The sequence below is a fragment of the Spinacia oleracea genome, chromosome 1 (assembly GCF_020520425.1).
Source record: "Spinacia oleracea cultivar Varoflay chromosome 1, BTI_SOV_V1, whole genome shotgun sequence".
NCBI classification, from domain to species: Eukaryota; Viridiplantae; Streptophyta; class Magnoliopsida; order Caryophyllales; family Amaranthaceae; genus Spinacia; species Spinacia oleracea.
This window is the reverse complement of record NC_079487.1, coordinates 105,051,641-105,076,806: the sequence shown is the minus strand read 5'-3', so window position 1 is coordinate 105,076,806 and position 25,166 is coordinate 105,051,641. Positions and strand designations below refer to the sequence as shown.

At 37.5% G+C, this 25,166-nt stretch overlaps 2 protein-coding genes across 3 annotated transcripts; one reads left to right on the top strand and one right to left on the bottom strand.

Moving 5' to 3' along the window:
• The first annotated feature begins 39 nt into the window (after positions 1-39).
• LOC110803342 (receptor-like protein kinase ANXUR1) lies at positions 40-3,200 on the top strand. The gene has a single exon (XM_022008852.2). It carries the CDS (start codon positions 256-258, stop codon positions 2,896-2,898), a length of 2,643 nt encoding a protein of 880 aa, XP_021864544.2. The 5' UTR covers positions 40-255; the 3' UTR covers positions 2,899-3,200.
• LOC110803341 (mediator of RNA polymerase II transcription subunit 33A) lies at positions 940-23,532 on the bottom strand. Of its 2 annotated transcripts, XR_002537419.2 has the most exons (14): positions 23,047-23,532; positions 21,170-21,280; positions 19,582-19,929; positions 17,665-17,984; positions 17,489-17,580; positions 12,942-13,281; positions 12,293-12,500; positions 10,204-10,318; positions 9,959-10,120; positions 7,071-7,716; positions 5,949-6,155; positions 4,006-5,228; positions 2,136-2,302; positions 940-1,192 (listed from the first exon to the last, which is right to left on the bottom strand). XR_002537419.2 is itself a non-coding variant. In XM_022008851.2 (12 exons), exons 1-12 carry the CDS (start codon positions 23,328-23,330, stop codon positions 4,114-4,116), a joined length of 3,948 nt encoding a protein of 1,315 aa, XP_021864543.2. In that variant the 5' UTR covers positions 23,331-23,532; the 3' UTR covers positions 3,909-4,113. The 2 variants fall into 2 exon arrangements, 1 of the variants encoding a protein (XP_021864543.2); XM_022008851.2 differs by lacking the exons at positions 940-1,192; positions 2,136-2,302 and having other exon boundaries at positions 3,909-5,228.
• Positions 23,533-25,166: the final 1,634 nt, after the last annotated feature.

The window sequence follows — 25,166 nt, the reverse complement described above, 5'->3', positions numbered from 1 at the left end:
AAAAAAATAAAAAAATAAAAATACAAAATGAAAAAAACTAATATCCATTTTATTTCTCTTACTAGAAAATAATCCAAGAATCTGAAGCTTCCCCTCAAATAAATCCCCCAAAAAAGCTTCAGAAATTTGTTTTCCCTGTTAGGCGTACAGGGAAAATCAATATCTGAAAACAACAAAAAGAAGTTGGTAATCCAATAAATTACTGTTACGCCATTATTTAATTAACTTTTACTAAATAATTCAAGGTGTGCAACCATGCATATTGGTTGCCACTTAAAGTTGTTCGTCATCTTTACCATTATCCTCCTCTTGAACACCATCAAACCATCCTTTTCCGGCAACCCAAAAGCGGCGGCCTCGGCGGCGATAGCCCTAGATTGTGGAGCAACTAGTGAAGGTAAAGATGGGGATGGAAGAAAATGGGACATAGATACAAAATACCTTCCTCCTTCTCAAGGTGATTCCCAAACAATAAAAGCAACTTTTCAAGACCCTTCTCTTCCATCTGAAATCCCTTATATGACAGCTAGGGTAAGTAACTCTGATATGTCATACAAATTTCCAATCGATTCCAAATCCCGCTATTTTCTACGCCTCCATTTTTACCCAACAAATTACAACTCTTTCAACATTAGCAACTCATATTTCTCTGTTACTGTTGCTGGGTTTACCCTTCTTAACAATTTCAGCGCAGCCATAACAGCTGAAGCTTTAACCCAAGCTTATATTATTAAGGAGTATTCAATTGCTCCTTTAGATGATGGGGTTGATTCTTTAGAGGTTGTTTTTAAGCCTTCAAATAAACACCCTGGTTCATTTTCCTTCATCAATGGTATTGAATTGGTTCCTACACCCAACTTCTTTGATTCTGCATCTTTGGTAGGTTTCTCTGATCAAACCTTAGATGGAAAAACTTCAACTGTTGAAACAATTGCAAGGTTGAATGTAGGTGGAAATTATATCCCTCCTACAAATGATTCGGGTTTATTAAGGACATGGTATGATGACACACCCTATATCTTTGGGGCTGCTGCTGGTGTTACCTCTGCAGATAATGAAACTGTAGGACTGGTTTATCAAGGTATGCCTAAATATATTGCACCTTATGATGTTTATGATACATGGAGGTCTATGGGACCCGACCCGAACATTACCCTGAATTTCAATCTGACATGGGCTTTCTCTGTTGATCCTGCATTCACATATATTATAAGGTTACATTTCTGTGAACATATCTACTCAAAAGTTAACCAAAGGTTGTTCAACATTTTCATTTATAACCAAACTGCAACACCTAGTGGTGCTGATGTCATAGCCTGGACCGGGGCTAAGGACGTCCCTATTTATAAGGACTACGCGGTAAATGTGCAGGGTAAGGAAGGACAACAAGAGCTTCTTGTAGGACTTCACCCTAGAGATGGTGTTGAAAAACCAGAGTTTTATGATGCACTACTTAATGGGTTAGAGATGTTTAAGGTGAGTGATGGTAATAAGAATTTAGCAGGTCCTAATCCAACTTTGTCTGAAGCATTAGCTAAAGTTGTGAAAGAAAAAAGGGAAGATTTCTCCAAAGATAAACCTAACATTAACGCGATTGGTGCTGCTAGTGGTGTTGCAGCTGCTTTTGGGTTAGCCACAGTTTTTGCAGTTGTGTTGTATAAGAAGAAGAGTAAGATGCCGCGGTCTAAATCTGGAACAACTAGCTGGTTGCCACTGTATGGTAATTCTCAGACAACAGGGATGAAGTCAACCATTGGAGGAAGTAGTGTTGCGAGTGCTCAACTGTCAACTGAAGCAGCTGCTAACTGTCGTCACTTCACCTTAGCGGAGATAAGAAGGGCTACTAAAAACTTTGATGAATCACATGTGATTGGTGTTGGAGGTTTTGGTAAGGTGTATAAAGGTGTGATTGATGGGAGTTTTAAGGTGGCTATTAAGAAATCAAACCCATCATCTGAACAAGGAGTTAATGAGTTTGTTACAGAGATTGAAATGCTTTCTAAACTTAGGCATAAACATCTGGTTTCTCTAATTGGGTATTGTGAAGAAGATGGAGAGATGGCATTGGTGTATGATTTCATGGCACATGGTACTTTAAGAGAACATTTGTATAAGGGAAACAAGATCAATCTTACTTGGAAGCAAAGATTAGAGATGTTGATTGGTGCTGCGAAAGGTCTTCATTATCTTCATACTGGATCAAAGTACACAATCATTCATCGCGATGTCAAGACTACTAATATATTGTTGGATGAAAACTGGGTTGCTAAGATCTCTGACTTCGGGTTGTCGAAAACCGGACCTGAAACAACAAACCAAAACCATGTAAGTACAGTTGTGAAAGGAAGTTTTGGTTATTTAGACCCTGAATATTTCAGAAGACAACAGTTGACAGAGAAATCAGATGTCTATTCATTTGGAGTTGTACTTTTTGAGATCTTGTGTGCTAGGCCTGCTCTTAACCCAAGCCTTCCAAAGGAGCAAGTTAGTTTGGCAGATTGGGCACGAAGTTCAGTCAGAAAGGGAAACATAGATGATATCATTGATCCTCATATTAAAGGAACCATAAAACCAGAATGCTTAAAAAAGTTTGTAGATACTGCTTTTAAGTGTCTATCAGATCATGGTATTGATCGACCTTCAATGAGTGACTTACTATGGAACCTTGAATTCTCTCTTCAACTTCAGGAAAGTGGTGATGGTGAAAAAGCTGCTACTAATAATGGAAGGAATAATGCAGTAAGTGATAACATAAACATGCATTTGAACACATTGAATCTAGAAGAAGATGAAGATGAGGGTGATGATGAATATTCGGCTGCAACTACATTGTCATCAAATGAAGAAAACTCAAGCACTGCAATCTTTTCACAGATTGTTCATCAAACAGGTCGATGATTCGATTCGGTTTCGAGGTGCTAGAATTTCTATAATCTTTGTATTAGAGACATTCTTAAGGATCAAATGCATGAGGAATTGGAAATTATTCAAGCTTGGGATAATGTCAAAACTTTATAACTAAAAATTAAGTTTCTTGTTTATACTCCTTTCTAGAGAGTGATGCTTAGTAACGTACATGGTTTATATTTTGTGTTTTTGAATTCTTGTAATTAGTTTTTCTTTTCTTATTTTTGTACTTATCACCCAATTTCAAACTTTAATTTGTATCTTTGAGTACAAAATTACATCATTTTCTCCCACTGATTATGCGTGTGTGTGTGTGTTTTTTATAGTAATAATATATCTTTTAATGAGTTAATATATTTATGTATACAACATACAATTTCGAAGATAAGTCTTCAAACATCTGTTGAAGAAAATAGAGAGAATTGTCTAATCCATTGCTACTACAAATTGAAAAAAATGGAACGAATTTTTGAGGAAGAATGTCTACTTAGAGACTTCTTGTATAAGTATTTGATCGGAAAATGTAACATATATAGCACCGGATTGATGTGATGGGGTGCCCAAAACTTCCCCAAAATTTTAAAACTGCACTGAACTTTACAAATGAAGCAAGGACAGCTTAAGCATGCATACTTCGTCCATTTTTTGTTAATAATATGAGATTTCACGCTTGTCATTGCACTATTTTAACCACTAATATCTCTCATTATACATTTGAAAAAATTACAAAAACTTGATAATTTAAAAGTATATATTTCGAGACAAATCTAATAAAATCCCACATGAATACGGAGTATACTTTTCCTTACGCATAAATCACAAAAAATAACTATATAAAAATAAGAAAATAGTGCTAAATTCCAAATGGTGCAATTATTAAAAAATGGAGGAAGTATGTTATAATCGGCAGCCCAGTTTTTGTGCATATACTTCCTTCTTTATGTACCCAACTCAAAAAAAAAAAAAAAAAAAAGAAAAAAAAAAAAAGAAGCACCAGGCACTACCGGAAAATAACTAATATACGTTGCAGTTAATTTTCGTCATTTTATACGCCTATACATGAATATTTAGAAAATGAATATGGGTTAAAAGACTAACATGTTCATAAAGCGAGCTCGAAGATAAAACTTCTGCCTGATGAAGCCGCTAAACTGCAAGGCTGTTAGAGACCAGAAATTAGTCCTAAACAGAACAATATGAAACCTATCATGCACTTTGAATGATCAACTCAGCAGCAACACCCATTGCATTAATGCCACTAACACCCACCAAAGCAACAGCCAATTCTTCTTCATTCCACTGCCTCAAACCCCTACTCAAGCTTTTCAAAATATGCACGTCAATGTCGTGCAACCAAGCAGGGATGCACCTTACCAGCAAACCCAAAAAACCTGAAACGTAAGCCCTCCACGTGGCCATATCACATCCGAGGGAGATCTTCCCTTCAAGAGCAGTAGCCATAAATTCAAGGTGGGAAGCAAGAACCTTGGATCTCCATTTTGAGGCAGATGATTCTACATCGATTCCCCAGGCAAATAGGCCGCAAAGCACAGCAAAGTAAGCCAATGCATAACCACTTAATGTTGCAACAACACCCCCTGATTCTGATATGTGATCTGTTCTCTGGGTTGATATAAACCACGAGGGCAGCGTTTCTTTAAGCAAAGTTTGCAGTAGATTTAACCCACCAGATATCCACACAAAGGATGCCCCAACTGAAGCTGCAAGCTTGACACGTGACATTGCAGAAGTGAGAGATACTTGTCTGTATCTCATTCCAAACTTACTTTTCTTTAACTTTTCTATGGCGTCATTGGATAAACCACCAACCGCAATACCTTTCACTGACACCATCAGGAGAGAGAGAATTTCTTCCGTGACAAAGGTGATGTTTCTGATGAACGGACAAACACGTAGGTAGAAGATACCAGGGGCAACAGGGGACATCCCATTGGAGTATCGGGAACCAAATCCATTGCCAAGGAGAGCACCAACACCTCCATTTCTACATCTAGGGGACGCATTAAACCCCAGGACAGAGGAAAAACAGCTCCTCAGAAGCTGCACAACAGCATCATTGTTGAGGTTAAAGACAGTGCGTGAGGCAGAATGGATAAGGAAGTCACTCCAACGCTTAGCCTTTTGAGCCCAAAGAGCTGCTACGATGGGCATGCAGGGCCAAGGACAGCAAGCTGCAAGTACGACCACTCCTCTCCCAACCAAGTTTAAATAACGTTCATTGGCTTTATCAATTTTGTAAGTTATGGTGAGGCTCAGCAGTGCAGCTAATGGTAGAGGAAGTGTAGGAATTGAGCTACCCACTGCACAAACAACCCAATGAAGGAAAATAAATTGGAGTCAGCAAATTTTTTAAACAAATATGTTTGAACTTTCTAAATGTACTGAATTGAAAGAGAAACGGAATTGAATTCATATCTATTGAATTCATCCTTAAGTCGAATTTCAGAAAATTTGATGAATACTTTTGTTGAATTTGTGAAGAACTTCGTTGAGCTTGACCTTGGAGCTTCAATGGAATCTATTTGAGGGAAAAATGGGTATTTTTTTTGAGAGAGAATGAGTATAAAAGAGGAGAGAGAAACAAAGTTAAATTTGTAAATGAATTCAACATATACAAGTCGAATTTCAAAAAATGGAATGAAAAATTTAGTTAAACTCGTGAAAAACTTGGTTGAAGATTAGTTTAGAGCTTTAATGGAGTCCTTTTGAGAAGAAATTTTTTTTAGAACATAACACCTAATTTGTAGAACATAGGGTATGTTCTAACACAAGGAAGTGTTCTCACAAGAGCCTTCCCCTACATATGTATAATAAAAAAATTATGGAAAGCAAGCAAGACAAAGAATACTATACGCCTAGAGGGTGGCTAAGCGAAAAGAGTGAAGAGGGGTAGTATCACCATTCACCAACAAAGCATGGGAAGCAAGCAAGACAAAGAATAGTCTAATCATTTTTTATCTTTGCATGGACAAAGAAACTAAGTTCACAAGAGAAAGCATGAGAAGTTCAAAAAAGGATACCTGTAGCCAGACTGGGGACATCAATGCCTGTGGTAGCCAACACTTTACGTATCTGTTGTTCGACCATGGATAAATTAGCCGCAGGGCTTGGCCAATCAGTTCCATTCATAGAAACTGGCTTCCAGACTCCTCTTGTTACTTCGGCTGTGAAGTAGCTCAATATGCTTGCCAAAGATGCTGGAAGAAAGTCAGCAAGATCCTTGAGCCCTAAAATCCAAAATAAGCTTCCTCAGTTACCATAATCTCAAAAATACAAGTCCCCAAATAAATAAAAATCGAAGACCAATTTACAAGCATGCAATACCAAAACAACAAACAGCTCAGACACCAAACTAGTAACAATACTTTTTAAAGCAATTTAAGAAACATAATACTGGAGATTGCCAGCCCACAGAGCCTAGTAAGATATTATGTTAATGGCGTATCAATAAAATCCAATTGCTGTGATAGCACATTAGCACGTGGCCATCACATTTTGCCTACATTTGCAGCAGAAAAATATGTTGCAGCCTAGCACCACTTCACTGTCGGCTGTTATAATCAAAATTTCAGACACCAAACAGTATTACTGATTTCACTCCTTTGATCTTAAATGTGTTTAGGAACCTCTACTTTTCCCCCTTAAAATAACAGATTTTAGAGGTCATGATGTAGTCATGTAGCTCTGCCTTTGGCCTTGGATCAATTTCAAAATTAAATGAAGACTGTTGTTTTACCTAAAGAATCTAATATGTATCTTCATACACCTTAGAGTTCATAGGATTAATTGATAAGGAATTAATACTTTACTAATTTAATAAACATATCAAGAACAAATAATTACGTTAATATTATGATAATTAGTGTTTTAAAAATTTCTATTCTTAACTTAAAAATAGAAAAAGAAAAAGAAGCAAAAGTGAATTCAGAACGTGGATGTGAAGTTTATAAAATGTTCATGCCTGCGTCCCTGAATTTTTTTTCCCATTCAACTATTGAAGAAGATCATGACACATATAGAGTTACCTATCCATATGCAGTGCAACAAGAAAAACATGCAGAAATTTCAATCCAGAATGTTCTTCATATTCAGCTTCAGAGTTAATCAAACAAAAATACAAATACTAGGCACATAATACCAACCTGTGGCTAGGTCACGTGGAGAAAGCTTATCATGGGCACATGCTGTTAAAGCCGCATCTAGAACAAAGGGAAGAGCTTCTAGGATATCCCACGCAGGTAGCTGCAGCCGAAGTACAGCCTCTTCCATAGATGAACCAGACGAACTGGTACTTCCAGAAGTTGTGCCTCTATTCATTTTCTTGAAGAGCATAGTCAAGAGAGCCTCAACAATTTGATGGACAGGGGTACCTGGTGTAAGACCAGAAAGTGGAGAGGCAATGCAAGCCTGGTGCTGTCTATACCAACATTTTAGTTTGGGAAAAGAATCCATAAATATGGGTTCAGTGGAGGGCAGAGTTATCAGCTTTGAAAATCTACGGCCTTTACTCTGATCTGTTGATGCATTGCCAAATGATGCTAATTGAGAATTCCTCACTAAGAGGAGGTACTCTGGGCTTAGCTGGGATGCAACTGATCGCACATCACCCATGGCTTGCTCAATAGGAGTATGATCAAAACTCCACAATTTCAAAAGAAGGGTAAATGCATTAGAGAAGACTGCATGAGAATTTATTTCCTCTCCTGTTGTAAGAGTCCATGAAACCTTTGGCGAACAAGAGCCAAAAACCTCACAAATGGGCATCAGTTCTCCAGCAAGATGTGGAACCTGAAATGATTGTCAACAAATCAGTTCAATAAGATTTGGAACTCCTAGTACTTCTTTGTTACAGACATAGACCAGTAAGTCTAGGGCTTAAACCTTTATAACTTCTGCTACTTGTAATTTTATATGCATCCTGTTTAATGCTAGCAAAGGTATCCAAGTAATTTATCAAGTTCACGCGTCCTCTGACCTTTTGTGGTTCAGTACCAGATCTCCAAGTATTCATACTAATAGATGTCATGAAAGATTATGAAACAAGTAAAGACATTACAGCAACGGTGGCTTTTGATGTTGACTTTATTATAACTGACATTCATGTCGCAACTTGTTTGGTGAATTTTAAAAGATCCTTCAGGTGACGAGGTCATATAAATAGAGCGCGCAGTTTCAAGTTGGTGACTTGGTGGTGAAACAAATATTTTCCCTACACTTAGGTACTGCTTCCTTTGTGTCCTCTATGTTTCTTATTGCAGGATTGGGTTGGCTCACTGTGATGCCTCTGGAGTTGTTCTTTGCCAATACATTCTGGATGTTACCTAGCCTTCAGAGTAGTGAACTCTTGGTTGTACTGGATAATGTTTCAAACACCCTCTATAGAGTATGGACTATGGATTACCTCACTCACCCGCTGAGATTAAGCTGTTAGTTCTGTTCTCTGCTCTTTTCTAGTGTTATTGCAAAGGGAAGACTACTCTGTAATTTACCATCCAAAAATAAATAAATTAAACTACCCTAAACTTACAAGGCATACCTCCATTTTACAGATCACTTTTATTAAGAACTAAAATCTTCTTCCTAAATCCTAATTATTGGAAAGTCTAGATAAGCCAACAACCTAATCATTGTAATCCCATCCAAAAAATGTCAAAACAATTTTTAGTGGCATCTTTAAAGGCAAACCGTAAAGATAACAAAATTAGTCTTTCAAAGACGGATCCAACATCAAACACCATGCTGAAAATGCAGCCGAAAACTACTTAACTCCTAAAATCTACCAATAGGTTTCAAACCTTGTGGGCCAGTTAACAAGAACTTCAGATGCCCACTCTACCAATTTCATGCTCTGTTTTCCTAAATCATCTCAATGACTGTTCTCCTTATCTCTAACCCAATACAAGAACTTCATTCAGAATAGAAAGGATAACACCAAACTACCATCCTACCTAGAGCAACAAACTTCAATCTGACTAAATAAGAAAATGTATGAGCTACTCAGCAAAGAAAATATGTGAGCTACTCAGAAAGTCTACATTGTCAAAACACGACTCGAATCAAGCTTGACTTGAGCGGCTGAGCCAGGTGAAATCTCGAGTTCTTATATCTTAAGAATCCCGAGTGCCATGGCTAGAAAGCCTGGAAGAACTTAAATAAGCTTTATAGGGAAAATGGAGGAACCGAAGAAGCATATTCACCATTCTAAGTTCACTATATTGTATTGTAGGAGTCATTTAGTGCATTTTTGTTTCATGCTAAAACGCCCAAGTCTATCTTCTCTATCAGATCAACTGGGCAAGGAATTTTCTTTGATGGTGCATCCCCCCGGGCTTCACAGAAGGTTTTTTTGGTTGCTTGCAAACAAGCCTTCCTTTACTATAACACACATCTATAACTTTTTTTCTGGCAGCATGTAATCAATAATCACTAAAACACAAGTTGAAGTGCTATCATAATTCATAAGCTCAATCAATAACCTTAACAGCTAGGATGGTCGCATGCCAAACTTCTAAATCCCTTATTTATGTTACTACTGCCTCTTGAGACTTCAACTTACAGTCACACCATCCCAATTCCTTGCTTCAGAAACTATAAGCATATTCAAGATAAATAACAGACTAAAATTACTTTTCTACGCTTAAAAGTCGCAACTATTTTCTACCCTCTACTTTTTCCTTTCTGACTGCAAGAAAAGTCTCCAAATTTTAACATCCTTCACTCATTATTTGACGTACGCACAAACCTTTGTGTGAAAGAGAAAACCCAAATAAATCTCATCAAATCAATGAGATTTCATTTTCTAGAATTTTAACTAGAGGTCTAAAACAAAACTATAGAGCACAGAAGAAAGTAGAGTGACCGGCGAGAATTTGAATAGGAAGCAAGCACAAAAGCTAAAACATTTGCAGCATGAGATGTCTGTGGCATTATCATACTTTTGCAATATGAATTTCAGTGAAACATTGACGATACAGTTTTAACAAAAGTATTTTGACGATATTAAAAGAAAGAAGCAACCAATTCAACCTACCAAACCATGGAGTGAAAATATCTGTACAATGTCAACTGTTGCTATTCCAACAAGGAGAACATTCAAGAATGGTCCATAACTTATCAAATGACTTTCACTTTCAGAATACCCCGCTGGCATGGGAGGTGACAGCAACCTTAGAAGAAAAAGGACAGTGTGCTCCTGGAGAAAAACCATACAACAATTAGAATATATGTAAAATAATGTCAATATCACAAAATAGTTCCAAAGAATAACAGTTATACCTGCACATTCCAACCACGGATCAGCGATGACCCACAAAGAACTGAGGCAGCAGATATCTTCTCCTCATCTGATCCGCCAACTGCAATCTCATATATTTTCTCTACCTCTGCTAAGCTTCCAATTAAACAAAAGGGGGTGAGTTCCAATTTCCAAATTGCTGGGGCAGCAGACTATCAAAGCACCAGGAGTTTAATATATAGATGCAGGGTAAATGTATGGACGATTCTCTATTAGCTTAATTCACTTGCCTTTGTACAACCTGGTAGAAAAGAACTTCTTTCTAAATCAAAGGTAAAGGGAGGTTGGACAGTATTCTTTGGCGTTATTATAAAGTGCCAAAGTAAAATGCCTCATTAAACTGGCTAAGGTTTCTATTTGGTGTGGACGTATCAGAAAGCTTTCCTTCCCAGAACAAGGACCTGACAGACACGCCTTTCTATTATATAAGGGGTAAGAGAATGTCAAACCGCTTAGGGTGGAAGCTTTAAAAGTATTGGGTTCTGCCGATGTTGATAAAATAAGGATTTTGTTTAACATTACATTCCCAATAATATAACCGAGGTGTAAAGTACATCTCCTCGTGAAGAATTAAGATATAGCAGTAACGAAATGAAATCCTTAAACAATCAATGGCCAGAAGCCCAGAACCCATCAAAGCATGGAGAATCAACTTTTGGTAGTGGGAAGAGAGATGTAATAAAATATTAATGGGTACATGCCATAAAAGGAAGTGTGACAACTAAATTGGGACGGATGTAAATAGAAATTGTGACCATTAAATTGGAACAGAGGGAGTATATCACTGACTTACAGCATTCATATCCCCTATTGGTTCTGGGCAAAGAAGTTGTGAATGTTAATTACAGATTTCATAAGCCCACAGACATTAAAAAAAATTCAAAATTCTATGTGGTAAATGGAAACCCTGTGTTGCGCACTTACTATCAGGTGAAGCGCAAAATACATATTTCACAAAACAACCCTCAACTAATTCAAGATTTTAAAAACAAGCTTAAAATTACAAAAATACAATATATTAAAGAAGAAGAAAAAAAACATTTTTGTTAAAACGAAAAACCCTAGCACCATCCCACCACCAGAGCACCTTCACCTTCAACCTCGTTAACCAGCCACCACCACCAACTCACAGTCACCCAAACATCAATCCATCACCAGCTCAAACCCTCACCCCTCCCCTACCCTCCCCATTCCAACCACCACTTCCACAAATTCACCAAACACAGGCATCATCCTTCCTCAATTGCCATCACATCCTGTGCATTTCTGAAAGATTCAAATCTATCACACTCAAATGTGGCTAGCAACAGTAGCAAGGTTCCAAATCTGAAACCTCCAGCCAAATTCGACCACAGTAAGATCGAATCTCAGCATTATAGGAGGGAGAAGAGGGGAAAGATCAAGAAAGGACCAGCATCGTTGCTGTTGGGCACAATTCTTGGTCTGTCAATATCTGTTGAATATGCTAGAACTCTAGGGGAAGGAAGGATAGGGGCTACTTGTAAAGATGAGTTGGGAAAGGGGGTTGTGGACCTAGGGGTCTGCTGACAGTTTGGACAACAGTCAGGGTCAAGGGTGGGACCCTGTGGGACACGGGCACGTGGTAGCTGTAGGAATCTGCTGGGTGAGAAAAAGAGGAAGGTTAGGATGATGATACTGGTGGTTGTTATCTTGCCAGTGGAAGAGACGGGGGAAGGAGGGGAGGTAATTCGAGGGGAAAAAACCGATTGAAAATTTTAAATAACATTTTTTTTCTCCTCCTATTACTGAAGCATTTTTTCATTATAAGGTTAGATATTTAGAAATCAAATCAATAGTTGAGGACAATTTAGTAAAATACACTTCTTCGATCGCCAAATAGAGAGTGCCAAAGCACAATCTGCACATGAAAACATCCACAATATAGAGGGTGGAGAGCAAGCAAGACGGATGTGGTACAGATATACAATGGTTCCCTGCCAACCCTTCTCCATTGAGATAATAAATGAAAAACAAAAAATAAAAAAAAGCACAAAGAAAATCAAGTGATACACAAAACATAGCAATATAATATCAAGTGAAGCATTGTACCTTGAAGCAGGACTGGAAACCAGAGCATTCATCAATGCAGAAGTAAGAGGGGAACCTTTCATTAACGATGACCAACCAGTAACTTGTCCAGATAGACGAGGAATTTGGTTGACCCGTGCATTTACATAACCGGGCCAAGCGTATGCTGAGATGTCCAATAAATTTCTAGCAATGCAAGCCTCGACTATCAGATGGCGCATATTCCCAGCTGGCATGCAACACAATAGATTATCAAACTATACACAAACATAAAGTTTTTTGTACTTCATAAATCAAATTGATAAATTAGCTTATAAGGTTAAGATCCAAAAAAGTAGTAACTAACGCAGTAAAAGCTCGCATGTTGTAGAAAATTTTAAGTTAGAACTGAAAATACAAAACTGGTAATCACAATATAATAACACAATAGCTAATGATGTATAACAGAATCAAGGAGAAATAAGGTATGCCGCCCGCATTGTGCATTAGAAAGGCAAGTCCAGGGAACACCTCATAGCTTCCTAACACACATGGATAATCTACTGGAACATGATTAAAGATCCAAATTAATGCATAACAGATTCTCATTCAATTGGTCAACTAAAATTACATATTTAAATCACAGAAGCATAAATGGCTCCGTGAACAAAGAAGACTAGAAGTTACTCACCACAGTTAATTGGTACATCACTGACACTGAAAGAATCGAGGTATCCACTGGTGATATTGAGACCGGAAAGATACATTATAGCTTTGATAGCAGCCTGATTTGCGATTGAAGCAACAGATGAAGGAGGAGTCAACAAGCCTTCATATTCACCTAACTGCTGCAAACTGGAAATCAACTCATGGAGACGACTTTTAGAAGCCTGTTTATCCTCCATTTGACTAAACTCAGACTCCATATTTTGCTCGTCAACAAGGTTAACAAGCACAAGAGGTGTAATGGATAATAACATGCACAAGCAAGTGTCAAGACGAGCTACAGGACCCTCACAAGGATTTTTCTCCTGAAACAGTAACGGAGGAAATAACATTATTTAAAGAACTTGAGATGAATACATTATTCCATATACATCTAGTATCCCTGTATACATGAATAAATGAATTTCTCAAAGCAGAAAAAACAAATGTAATACTCTATACTCCTATTAATGAGAAGTGTAAGCTGTATCTGGAAGTTTAAAGGACGGAAATTCTCAGGCAACAAACTAACACATAATGTCCTTTCTTATGAATCTACAGTAGAAGCTGCATTTATAAATTGGAAGCGGAGAGGAAAGCTTTCGTCACAAATATCATAGCCTAGCTTTCCAGTTTCAAGTAGAAACAGGAGAGAAAAACGGAACCAATTTTTTTGCAAGTGCTTATAGAAGGAACGAGGAGTTAAGGATAGATGAATCCCTAACCAAATCAACAATCTGGAGACTACAAGTAGAAAGCCTCTAACACTCTCGGAAATAATTATCAAGGTTGTTTCAGATGGAAAGACAAATTAAGGTCTAAAGTGCATAAGGAACATGAGATGAATTCTCATCAATCAGTTATCAAATCATGCACCATTTCCTTTTGCTACTGTATAGCTGGAGTCAAGTTACTCATGTGTTAGTTTTTCAGTGATACTTAGCTTTTCTTGATAATGTAGATAAATTGCTCCATCGAAGTACGACATCATGCTTTTCTTTACCAATTGCCCTCCGTTTGTACATCGTGACGCCTCCTTAGGGTCTATACGTCTTTTTATTACTTAAAAATAAATGATCATTTGCCTGTTCTTGAAATAATAAATTTGGCAAATGACAATAGTAGCTCCACTTGTCCACTCTCATCTGACTTTTCCTCATTTATTCTCTCTCATGTCACTCCTTGGCTCCTTGCCTTTTCTAATTTAATGGTTTCTCCCTAAACTAATGGCCTGATGGGTTGTTAACAATTCTCACAGGAAGGTCATAGAAAAATTATATAATCTCCATTTTACTTAATTTAATTACAGACAATTTGTTAATCCAAAAGGGACAAAGAAAACATCTACGGATGATGAAGCCCACAAACATGCCACTAGGTGTTAGAAGTATTGTTCTGAATGGGCGGGATGTTCAAGCCCTTGGAATTTATTTCACCTCTAGTTACACCGTCAGTATTTCACCTCTAGTTACACCGTCAGTGAGGTTGAAGATACGGAACGGAATAAATGTTCCGTTTTAGACTTTTTGGGAATACGTTTGGATTGGAGAGCAGCCTTTTAGTGCCAGTTTTCCAAGACCTTCCTGCTTATCTACACTGCATAATGTTTTAGTGTCGGATTTTTTTGCGGGGATGTGTGGGACTATAACCGAGAGGTAGAGGAAGTGATGCACTCACTACTGTGTGAGACCTCTAGCTATTAATCATGTAATGGATGTAGATTATTCTAGAGTGTGGTTGGGAGATCCATCAGAGGTTTTTTCTTATAAGTCCTTTCTTACTTGTCTGAATATCATTCACCTAAATACACATTTCCACTAGCAAATTTCATTTGGAAAGCTAGTGTCCCTCTTGAGGTGAAAGCATTTGATTTGACACTAGCTTTTGGAAGGAACAACACTGGCTATATGCTCCAAAAGCATAGAATGAATCTGGCTATCTCACCAAACATACACTTGCTTTGCTCTCGTGTTTTCCTACACTGGAATCGCTAGCTATCTTTGGAGAATTCTCTTCGCAGTGTAAACAGAGGAGACGTGGATGTGCCCATCTGCGAACATAAAGGAGTGGTTATTCGATTTGTGGGTTTTGGTAAAGAAAAAGGAAAAGTGCTTTGGCGAAATGAAGTAATGGAAAAACTTGTGGTGTTTATTTACTGCAAAGAAATGGTCGACTTTATGAAAATGGTAAACCCCGCGTGACTTGCACTGGGATACAGTGGCTTTGTTGGCTTCTATATGGGATAAGGAAGCTGGGACTTCCCCAAATTATTTTCTAGGGGAGATACAAAGGAATTGGGCTATCCTGTAATTTTGACAGAATTTCTCTGTGAACACACATTGTCCTTACTCCTCTCTATGTATTACCCTTTCCAAGTTAAAGTCCCTCCGTCCCAGATTTGTTTTGACTTTTAACACTTATCTGGACACGCAGTTTTAGGAGATAATTTGTCGTTTGGTTATCAAATATTATTTTATTTGAAAAGTAGATGTAAAATGAGATAGTGGGGTATTGTTTTATTGAAAAGAAAATGTGATAGAAGATAGTAAAATATTTTTTTTAATTGAATGTGAGAGTGTAGGACCCTAACTTTTTGGTAATGGAAAGAGTGTGTTATTAAAATAATTTTGGTGTCTTCCCAAAATATTAGTGTAAAAACTAATATGGGATGGATAAACATGGAAAGTGTAAAAACTAATCCGGGACGGAGGGAGTAGTAAGTACTTTTCTTAAACTAAAAAAATAGGGGTGTATGGAGAATTGATGGGAAAAGTGGAAGAGAAGGTTTACATAGATGAATTACTACATTGGAGAAGCATCGACGGATGACAAGGAGGCAGCACTTAGTGAATAAAGAATTTGAGGGAGAGTACCCATTGTGGACAGCAATGGCATTCTCTGAAAGCCCTTAGAGCACAGGCAACGCACAAGGCATCTGAAGAGCCTTGTTGTGAGGCTGAGGCGATGAGTGTGCATGAACTGATGTGTAACGCTGCACTGTAGCATCACAATGTCCATAAGGGGTGGAATGTGAGATAATGGCTACTACGCGCATGAGGCTGAGACATGAAGGCTCATTATGGGTAATCCCTGGAGTGGTATGTTTGTGTGAAAGTAACCAATGCATTCCAAGGATTTTTTAACAAGATTTCCACTTAACATTTGCTTTGACATAGGAAGTGGTTAGATTCCAGTGGCTTGAAGGTTACAGTTCATAATGTCCTAACTGGGTGGTCAACTCAGGACTTGGGAGTCTATGCATGTAGAAACTTAACTTCCTATAAGAAGATACAAACAAGGCTCAGACTGTTCAGAGTTATAACAACCCAGTTCGTCTGTTCATGTTGCACCTGGTTTGCATACCAATGAGTAATGACACAAACTATGGAAGTGGTGGGAAGGCGTCAGGGAGCATCAAATCAGCAAGATACTTCCTCTACTCGCACTGCCATGTGAGAAAAGAATGCCAATTTCTGTTACGGTAATGTTGAGCAGAGATATACACTAAAATCAGGATAATTATTGGAGGGGACATTTTATCCGTTGGGATAAAGAGTTGGCAGACTAGAAATCAACTGTTAATTATGGCAGAGGTAGTATGAAGGCTTTTCTACATTGAGTTGGATTTTTACCCCGAGTCAGGCCTCACATTGAAGTTGCCCGTTAGTTATATTTTTGTTTCATCTTTAATAACGAACTTCTCTACATAATTCCATTCGACGTGTCCTTACAGGCTTAAGAGGACAACGTGAGCAGCATGTGTGTATCTATTCCAACATGAATTCAACTCCAGATCAAACAAAACTAGTAGGATTACAAGAACAAGAGTCCAACCAAATGGAGAAAGCAACAGAGATACTACTGTTGAGACCGCCAAATTGAAGTCAAAATCAGTAGCACTGACGACAAAAAACGGCCTAGCAAGGAGAGAATAAGAGGTGCATTAATGAGCAAAAATCTACGAAGGGGTTGATTATACAGCTCAAATTATGCGGGGTAATCTAAAACAACACCCCATAGAACGGAAATGTAGTATCAAGACCTAGTAATATCTGGGGTCAACAAATAAATAGCAGATGGTGCTTGATATGATTAGATGAATTTACGTCCTTAACTTTGCACACGAATGAACAATCAATTAGTAAAAAACAAAACTAAATGTGATACTAGTACGAACATAATAGTTCACAGAACAGAGCAGCAGAAAAGAACCCGCTAAAAAACATCCCTTTTCCTTCCTTCAAAACCATAAAAAAGACACTGTTTGTCCAATTGACTATATGCTACTCCCTACATCCCACGCTAGTTGTGTAGGGAATGAAAAATATCAAGGGAACGCCATTTATTGGTGATGTTCCCACCATTAATATTACTTATGGCCAATAGCTATTTAGTTGTGTCATAAATTTCTACTTTATTATTACTATTATTGGAAACTTCCAAACTATTCCGGGACATGTAAAAAAGGAAAACTTGACAAATAATATGGGACGGAGAGAGTACTAGCATTGCTAGCTAGACTAAAAAACATACCCTTTGAACAAGTCGTAGGATTGCAATCCATAGGCCAAGGAAGGTGTCATGCCATGTGGTGCTGTAAAGTGCCTGGAGAGATTTTACCATACCTGCATGTGAACTACATAATTTTTTCTCTCTTTTGGCATGAAACTACACATATAACAACATGAAATACCACGTGGAAAACATACCAGTAAGTGTATCAATGACACATGTCGGAGTCACTATAATCCCCTCCATAGCATCTTCTAGAAACAAATCAATTGGGAGCCACAGAGAAGAATTACTAGCACCATGACATTGAACTGAAGATGGTAAAAAGCATCCAGGGGCCATTACTGCATGGAACTGGTGCTGTAGGTTTGTCTTGCATTGCCAATGCAAATGTTTGCGTGTATCAGATGCCATCTGCGCAAAGATTTCTGGAGTTGTGATCTTGGAACTCCTTAAAGCCAATGATTTGGAAGCTAGCAGTTGCAGATGTTGGTAGAAATCTCTCCAATGTGAGGGCCTAGTCAATGCATGATAGTGATCAGAACTTAAAGTTGGTTGACCTTTTATCCAATTATGCAATAAACCAAATAAATACTTTCTCCAATGGAAATAATAGTCAGATACGCTAGTTTCAGATGTTTGAGAAAATTAATTCACCCTCCAAAACAGGCGCTGAATATAATTGAATTTCCCAAGACGCCTTCTCTCGAACTAAATAATGGAGAGACGATGTAACTCGTTTGCTTCTTCTAGTAAGAAAATTTCCACTAAGAAAAGAAAAAGGAATTACAGGGTGAGGGGACCTGGAATCCAACAGCATGAAACTAGAAAGCATGATCTCCAACCCTGATGTAAATCCAATAGTAACAAGTGGATGAGAGATCTGAATTCTAGATTAATAGAAACTGCATCCGACCAGCTCCCGGTTACTCATTATCATATGTAGTGTGGTTGTGCTGCACTCATGTAGTCATGTGATGGAAAACCTTATTCCCATTTTCCACCATGTATTATTTAATGATGTTACGAATCACTTTAAGACAAATCAAATTGTTTATGTCTCCAACATGTTTCAGCATACAGACTACAGAGTAGAAGTGCATTGCCATGTAGTGAAGCATGATCGCATATGATAAAAGTACTATCTTGTGGTAGCTTCTAGTCATTTTATTCACACATGTATAAGATCTTGTTCGCAATTGGCACGTCTGTCATGAAACTAATATGATGGCGTTTTTCCAGATTATAATAGACAGAAAAGGCGACCTCGTAATGATTGCAAGTATCATTCTCCAAACGCAATTCCAAGAAAAAGGAAGTGTGTAGTACTGAGGCAATTAAAATTACTCAATTTTCCAATAATAGTTCCATCCGAGTAAAGGTCACTTGTGGAAGTCTCCTCATATATCATAAATAGTCACCCCCTATCTCCTCATACTGTCATACACCAATCTTACACTTGAATTATAAATATTTTCCTAACTTTGGTATTTTGCATTTTTGTGGGAACTAGCAAGGAGTCCAGAAGCTATAGTTTCTCACATAATGGACAGTGGACTGGCATCCTGTCTATGGATCTGGTTGTTTTCCACTATAGGGGTCAACGGCATGGGTTCTTGATTTTTATGGAGAATTTGCAGGTGATTACAAGAACTTGATGGTGGGCAACTTATCTCTTGGGTGTTATGGGGATGGAAACCAGATTTTCCGGGGGAAAAGCTTCTTGCAGAAAAATGTCATAGAGCAATGGTTCTTACTGTTACTTGGCCAAGATCTAAGTAGCATAAGAAAGTTTGACACACATTATGAATTAACTTTCTTTCAGAGGGCCCTGGTCCTTCTAAACCTACATCTCCTTTTGATTTTAACTAAATAAATAGATAATATAGGCCCTCTTTAGCATATGATTCAAGTTCACGCACACCTCTTAGTGTTATGGTCTAAGTACTTCAGCATAATTGCAACGTGCTAAAATTATTTGCATCAGTAATACAGCATGCAAGGATTTCAAAAGATGGTCAACTAAAATTAGATTCTTGCAGTCTCCAATTTGCATAGATATAATTTAGAAGATGAAACAAAAAACACAAGCACCATAAAAAAATAGCGCTTACATATTTTGACGCACCAAGAAAAGAATCTGTGATGTTACCCTGCTTTGCAAATATTCCACTATCATCTCAATAGCCATCAAGGTATTCGTTTTAAACATTCCCTCTTGGAATTCTGTTCTGTTTTCCGGAAAGTGGCCACTATCATCAATATCCATAGTTTGTATCTCTGTCAGCCATCTAGAACTCTTATCTGTACTGTATTCCAGCAACGCTTCATCATCCAAAGATGCATCAACCAACTGCCACACATTTGAAAATACAAAAAGCACTGAAAGAACAGCAGGATCAAAAGGTTGAATCCCAAAAAGATCTGAAAGATGTAGGGCATCATCTACGGCTTTCAAGATTCTGCAAACAAAATTCAGCTAAATGTTACTGACCATGGCCATGATATCAGTCTAAAAAAGAAGAAGAAAACAGTTGAGAAAGACTTAAAATATAACATCAACCACCCCCCCCCCCCCCCCCCGCAAGTTCCCTCAAATAGAGAGAGACAGACATAAGAAGTATAAATCAACCAGAATGTAAGGATACTAATTACAAGTAAGTCGACAACCAATTACGTTTTATGACCACAAGGATGACTACGGCGAACAGATTTAGCTCATACAAAATGTCCGTTGACATCCAAAGGGATATCCTTTTTTATTCTTCTATTCACAAGCGTTCAGGGTTTCTATTTGATTCAGGCATACCCAATAGATTGAAGGGGAAATTCTACCGTATGGCAATTAGACCTACAATATTATATGGCACAGAATGTAGAGTTGTGAAACAATGTCACATTCATAAGATGAATGTGGCGGAGATGCGAATGTTGTGTGGGATACTGGGATGCCTCAAACTATAACTACTGCCATCAGATAATGCTACTGCTGGTAGTTTACAAGCAATCCATGGTTAACTAACAACTAAAAGAGAAGGCTACTGGAGCAATTCAATTACGAATCTATACTAATATTTTAAAACACAATGATTTTCTTGCCACATGTCATCTTCTTACTTTATATGTTTTTCCTTTTTTTAATTGTTCTTTTTACCCTTGAAGTTCTTATTTTATTTTATTTTAAAAATAAAATAAAAATGTTGCATGACTCTCCATATACTTTTAATTGATTTTATGTCATATAAATAACATCTTAATTCATCAATGGTGGAATAATTGATTAGTTCACTGCCTTTTTAAGTTTTATATAGCATATACAATTATGTAGATTTAATAAAATACATGCTAAAAACTAGTTTTGTTCATAATCCCACATGGACTTATGCTGGTAAATTTCTGCATTTTAACCTCCACTATCTAATTATTTCCTCTATTTGAATCCTCATCCATTATATGCAATTTGATGCATACATCAAGAACCATTTTCCTTCATTTCATCTTTGGCTAACACCTTATTATCAATTTTTGGAATGTCCATAAGTGTCTGAACTCTAAAGTTTCAACAGAATGTGATTAGCAGATTGAAGCAGTTAAAAACATTCAAGCATATTCCAGATAAGTGCTCAGTGGACCTAGGAGCACCCGATTTTTCATACAATGGGGTCCACTTTCAAAAGGAGAATGGCTCAAAGTTATGCTTACTTCTCATGGTTTGATGCATGCAGTTGAAATGCAAAAGAAGAGCCATATCTTTTAAGAAGTTCCATATAGAGTCTATAGGCAGCAGGATGCAAACTTCGACTTGGAATCACCCTGCAAAAGTCCAGAATACAATTGAAGTTGACAGCACGAAGTGCGACTAGTTGGAGTATGGACTGACAGAAAATACAATATGCAACATTAAACTAGGGACGAAAAAACAAGTTTGCCTATCTTGAGAGGGAGAAGAGACAAGAGTAGTACACTTTAACTAGAAGAAACTTTTTCCATTGTTATAAAGGTTAGAATGTAAAAAAAAAAAGAAAAAAAAAAAAGACAATATTAGAGAACAGGAGTCAATCACCAAAAATTTACTGTTTGGTCAATCACATTGTCAGTTAAAGACAAGGCATGAGACCACAAACTTGGTGATCCCCAAAGATAAGGCATTAGCCCCAGAATTCTAGAAATCATCAACCATTTGCACCCCATCAAACACAAGGTATGAGTCCTACCTCACACTAGAAAACACCATTCGCACAGTTGCACACTTGCACCACACCAATGCTGACCCAAATTCCTTTCGACTATGACCAAATTTCCTCTCTCCTCCCTCATGCTCACCAATGGCAAACCCAATTCATTGCACACACTTACTCACAGACTGTCCCTCCTCACTCTCCCACCTCCCCAACCTCTTCAAACCATGAACTCAATCCTCACCCCATTTTGTAGAGTATATCCAGAAAGTAGGCTTATATCGCAGTGTGTTTATTTTAACCCAAATGTGGCCGTCAATAACTTTTACACGTCCTCCATGTTGTGTGACCCATTTTGTAAACGTGAGCAAAAAGTAGATTTCAATTTTGGGGTTTGATTTTGTAAACCCAAATATGTCTGTCTGTATTATTTATACCTTACCCACCCCCCCCCCCCCCCCCTTCTCACGCTATGAACTCAATCCCCGCTTTTATGAACAGTTTGCAATCCATTTCGAAAAATATGACCAGATTTAGGCTTAAATGTTGTGGTCTGATAAATTGAACCAAATGTGGCCACCGTTATTTTTATACTCTCCCTCCCCCTCCCCCTCCCCCCTCACGCCATGAATTCAATCTCCACATTAGTGAACAGTTTAGGTTGCCCTGATAGTTATTTATTGATAAACATAAATAGAACTGTGTACTAGATTAATTCATGCCAATAATCATCAAAACCTAACTCTCACCCCCCCCCCCCCCTTTTTCCGCTCTTTCCATTCTCTTCACGTTCACGCTGAACTCAGTCGTCTTACAATATACTCCCCATACGTAAAGTATAGGCTTAAATGTTGTGGAGTGATTATTTAAACCCGGATGTGGCTGTCCCCCCTCCCCCACTCAAGTGGTCAACTCAATCCGCACTTTTACAAACAGCATGCGACGAATTTTGTAAACATGACCCTAAAGAAGGTTTCAATGTTACAGTTAAAACCCAATTGCGATAGTAGCTATTTTCTATACCCACCCCCAACCCCCGCGCGCGCACTATGAGCTCAACTCCCACTTTCATGATCGTAATATGCCCCAATTTGAAAATAACCACATATTAGGATTAACAGTGCGCCACATTTTTTAAACCGGAATGGCATAGAGAGTGTTATCTACCAATTCGGCTAACTTGGCCCTTCAACATAATTAGGTTTCCCTGAAAGTAATTTCTTGTTAACATACAAATATTCACCATCAATCTCTTTTGCAATAAAAATCATATAAATACAAAAACCCACATAAAAAATAAAAAAGTTCAAGTAGAGCATGAATTAAGTTAGTCGATGCAAATTTCTCTTAACCTAGAATTAAAAGTAGCAAATTACAGTAAGAAGACAAAATTCAAATTACCTAGTGGAGAGCAAAGCAAGAACAAGCATAGGAGGAACAAATTTAAGAACCAGGGCCTTTTCAAGAAACTTCCAAGTAGTTTGATTATTGTTATTCCAGCAAATATGAGAGACCAATAGATGAGAGAGTTCGACAGAGGGAAGAGTCAACCCAGCAGAGTTGAGGGTGGCGCCTAGTTGAATCGCCCAGGCGAGAGGGTCAATATTCTTCTCTTGAGCTGACTTGGTGAGTTCTAAGACAGTTTCCCAGAATGCTGCTCCGCTTGCTGGCTGAGTTTCCGCCATTGTTGGACTCTCGAAGAAGATCCGTCGAGGTTTGCCGGTGGGAGGAGAGAGAAAATGAGTAGGAGCTGTTTTTGATGGTTGTTTTAATTGAGAGGGTGGGGGAATGGTTTTGTTTTGGGAGGGACTGTGGTTTTTGACGGGAAGAAAATGGGAAGTCAGCTCCGGAGGCGCTGGGTGGATTCGGTCGCGACTAGGCGTTGTTATTGGGCGGGTCGTGTAGACTATGGCGACTCATAGAGTCATAGAGTATGGACTATGACTTTCTAGTGGGCTGGGTTTGCGAGTAGGGATGGGTATTGGGCGGGTCTAGTGAGACTCTAACCCATATTTTTCATGTGGATATAAATTCTCCCCAAGTAGGATTTGAACCTACGACCATCCCATATTCATTGGATAAGAAAATTTCACACCCTTACACGGATCTAATGAGTCTAATAGGTCTTGGGTCTAAAATGGGTTTAAATAGCATTGATATTTTATTAATATATACGGAGTATTTTAACATTTTTTTCACTAAATTATTTTCTAGACCTAATCTGACCATTATTTTTCATCACATTCGTGTATAAAATATCATAAGTTATTATATATTACTTCCCATATGTAAAATATGTGCCTATAAATAAGTTAAATTAATATGTTTTGTTATTTCATTAATGATTCATGGGTTGGATATGAACCGGGTCTGGTTCTAAAAAATATTGGACTCAGACCCGTCTATTAACAAATAGATCCAGATCTGTCCCATATCCAATGGTCGGATCTAACAAAATTGGACTCATACCCTAAAATTTGGGGCGGGTCTAATAGGGTTTGGGTCGGGTCCTAGACCAATGCCCATTCCTATTTGCAAACCACATAAATAAGTTTATGGGTTGAATCGGGGATAAGGTTGGTTCGAATCAGGGTTATGGTCATTTAATACGGCATATAGGATTGTTAATGTCACGGTGTTTCGGAATATACTTAGGGGTGAAATGTGTGGTACTTCAAAACTATGGTAAATTGGTATTATGCGGAAAACATAAGAAAAAAATATATTAGTTTTCATTTGTTTGATTTTGTTATGATAAAAAATATTGAAAGGTGAAATATTTACACATCGGCTCGGTATCACAGTCATTTCTTTGTTTTCGATTTTTGGTTTTTTCATTTTAAAAACCATATATCTCCTCCCTTCTTTTCTAGTTGACACGCTTTGACTTTTAAGATTATTCATATAATCTATTTTGACTATCTACTGTTATTTATATTTGGAAAAAGTATAGTCATATGAGGGGTCTTGTTATAATCATTTTATTGTATACTTTATATTTATGATATCAACTTTATGTCTACCGGGTAATTAAATATACTAATGATTGAAATTTTACATTGGCAAACGCAATAAAGAATTGTGCCAACTAAAAAAGAACATATGATGTATTATTTAGATTGAATGATGAACTAAAAACAATCGTACATATAGTGAGAATGTTGATTTTGGAAACTGACAAAAAAAATGTATTGAACATGGTCTAAGATTTCTAATTTTACATAGTTTATTCCATTGACTTTGAAAGGAAACCAGGGAAAACTAAATAATCCAATATGATTTTCATGTATTCCGCATATTTATAGTTTTCTCTCCAAATAAACATACATAAGTTAAGTTAATTAACACATTGTTAATGAGGTGGTTATAAGAACTTACCTTTGTTTCTAGAAGTTGTTTACACTTTTGAAATTGTGACATTCATGGTGTGTCTTTAGTATGAAGTATATAACTAGTTTTTGGGTCCGGACAATGTTCCGGATTACTACATTAATAACATTCATATTTAATTTTTTTTATTG

Excerpts from the sequence above, each read along its gene's own strand:
- LOC110803342 (XM_022008852.2), top strand. The coding sequence starts at position 256 with ATGCATATTGGTTGCCACTTAAAGTTGTTCGTCATCTTTACCATTATC.
- LOC110803341 (XM_022008851.2), bottom strand. The coding sequence starts at position 23,330 with ATGGCGGAAACTCAGCCAGCAAGCGGAGCAGCATTCTGGGAAACTGTC. Across the intron at positions 10,121-10,203 it reads TCCGTGGTTGGAATGTGCAG|GAGCACACTGTCCTTTTTCT; the intron begins GTATAACTGTTA and ends GTTTTTCTCCAG. Across the intron at positions 7,717-9,958 it reads TATTTTCACTCCATGGTTTG|GTTCCACATCTTGCTGGAGA; the intron begins GTAGGTTGAATT and ends CAATCATTTCAG.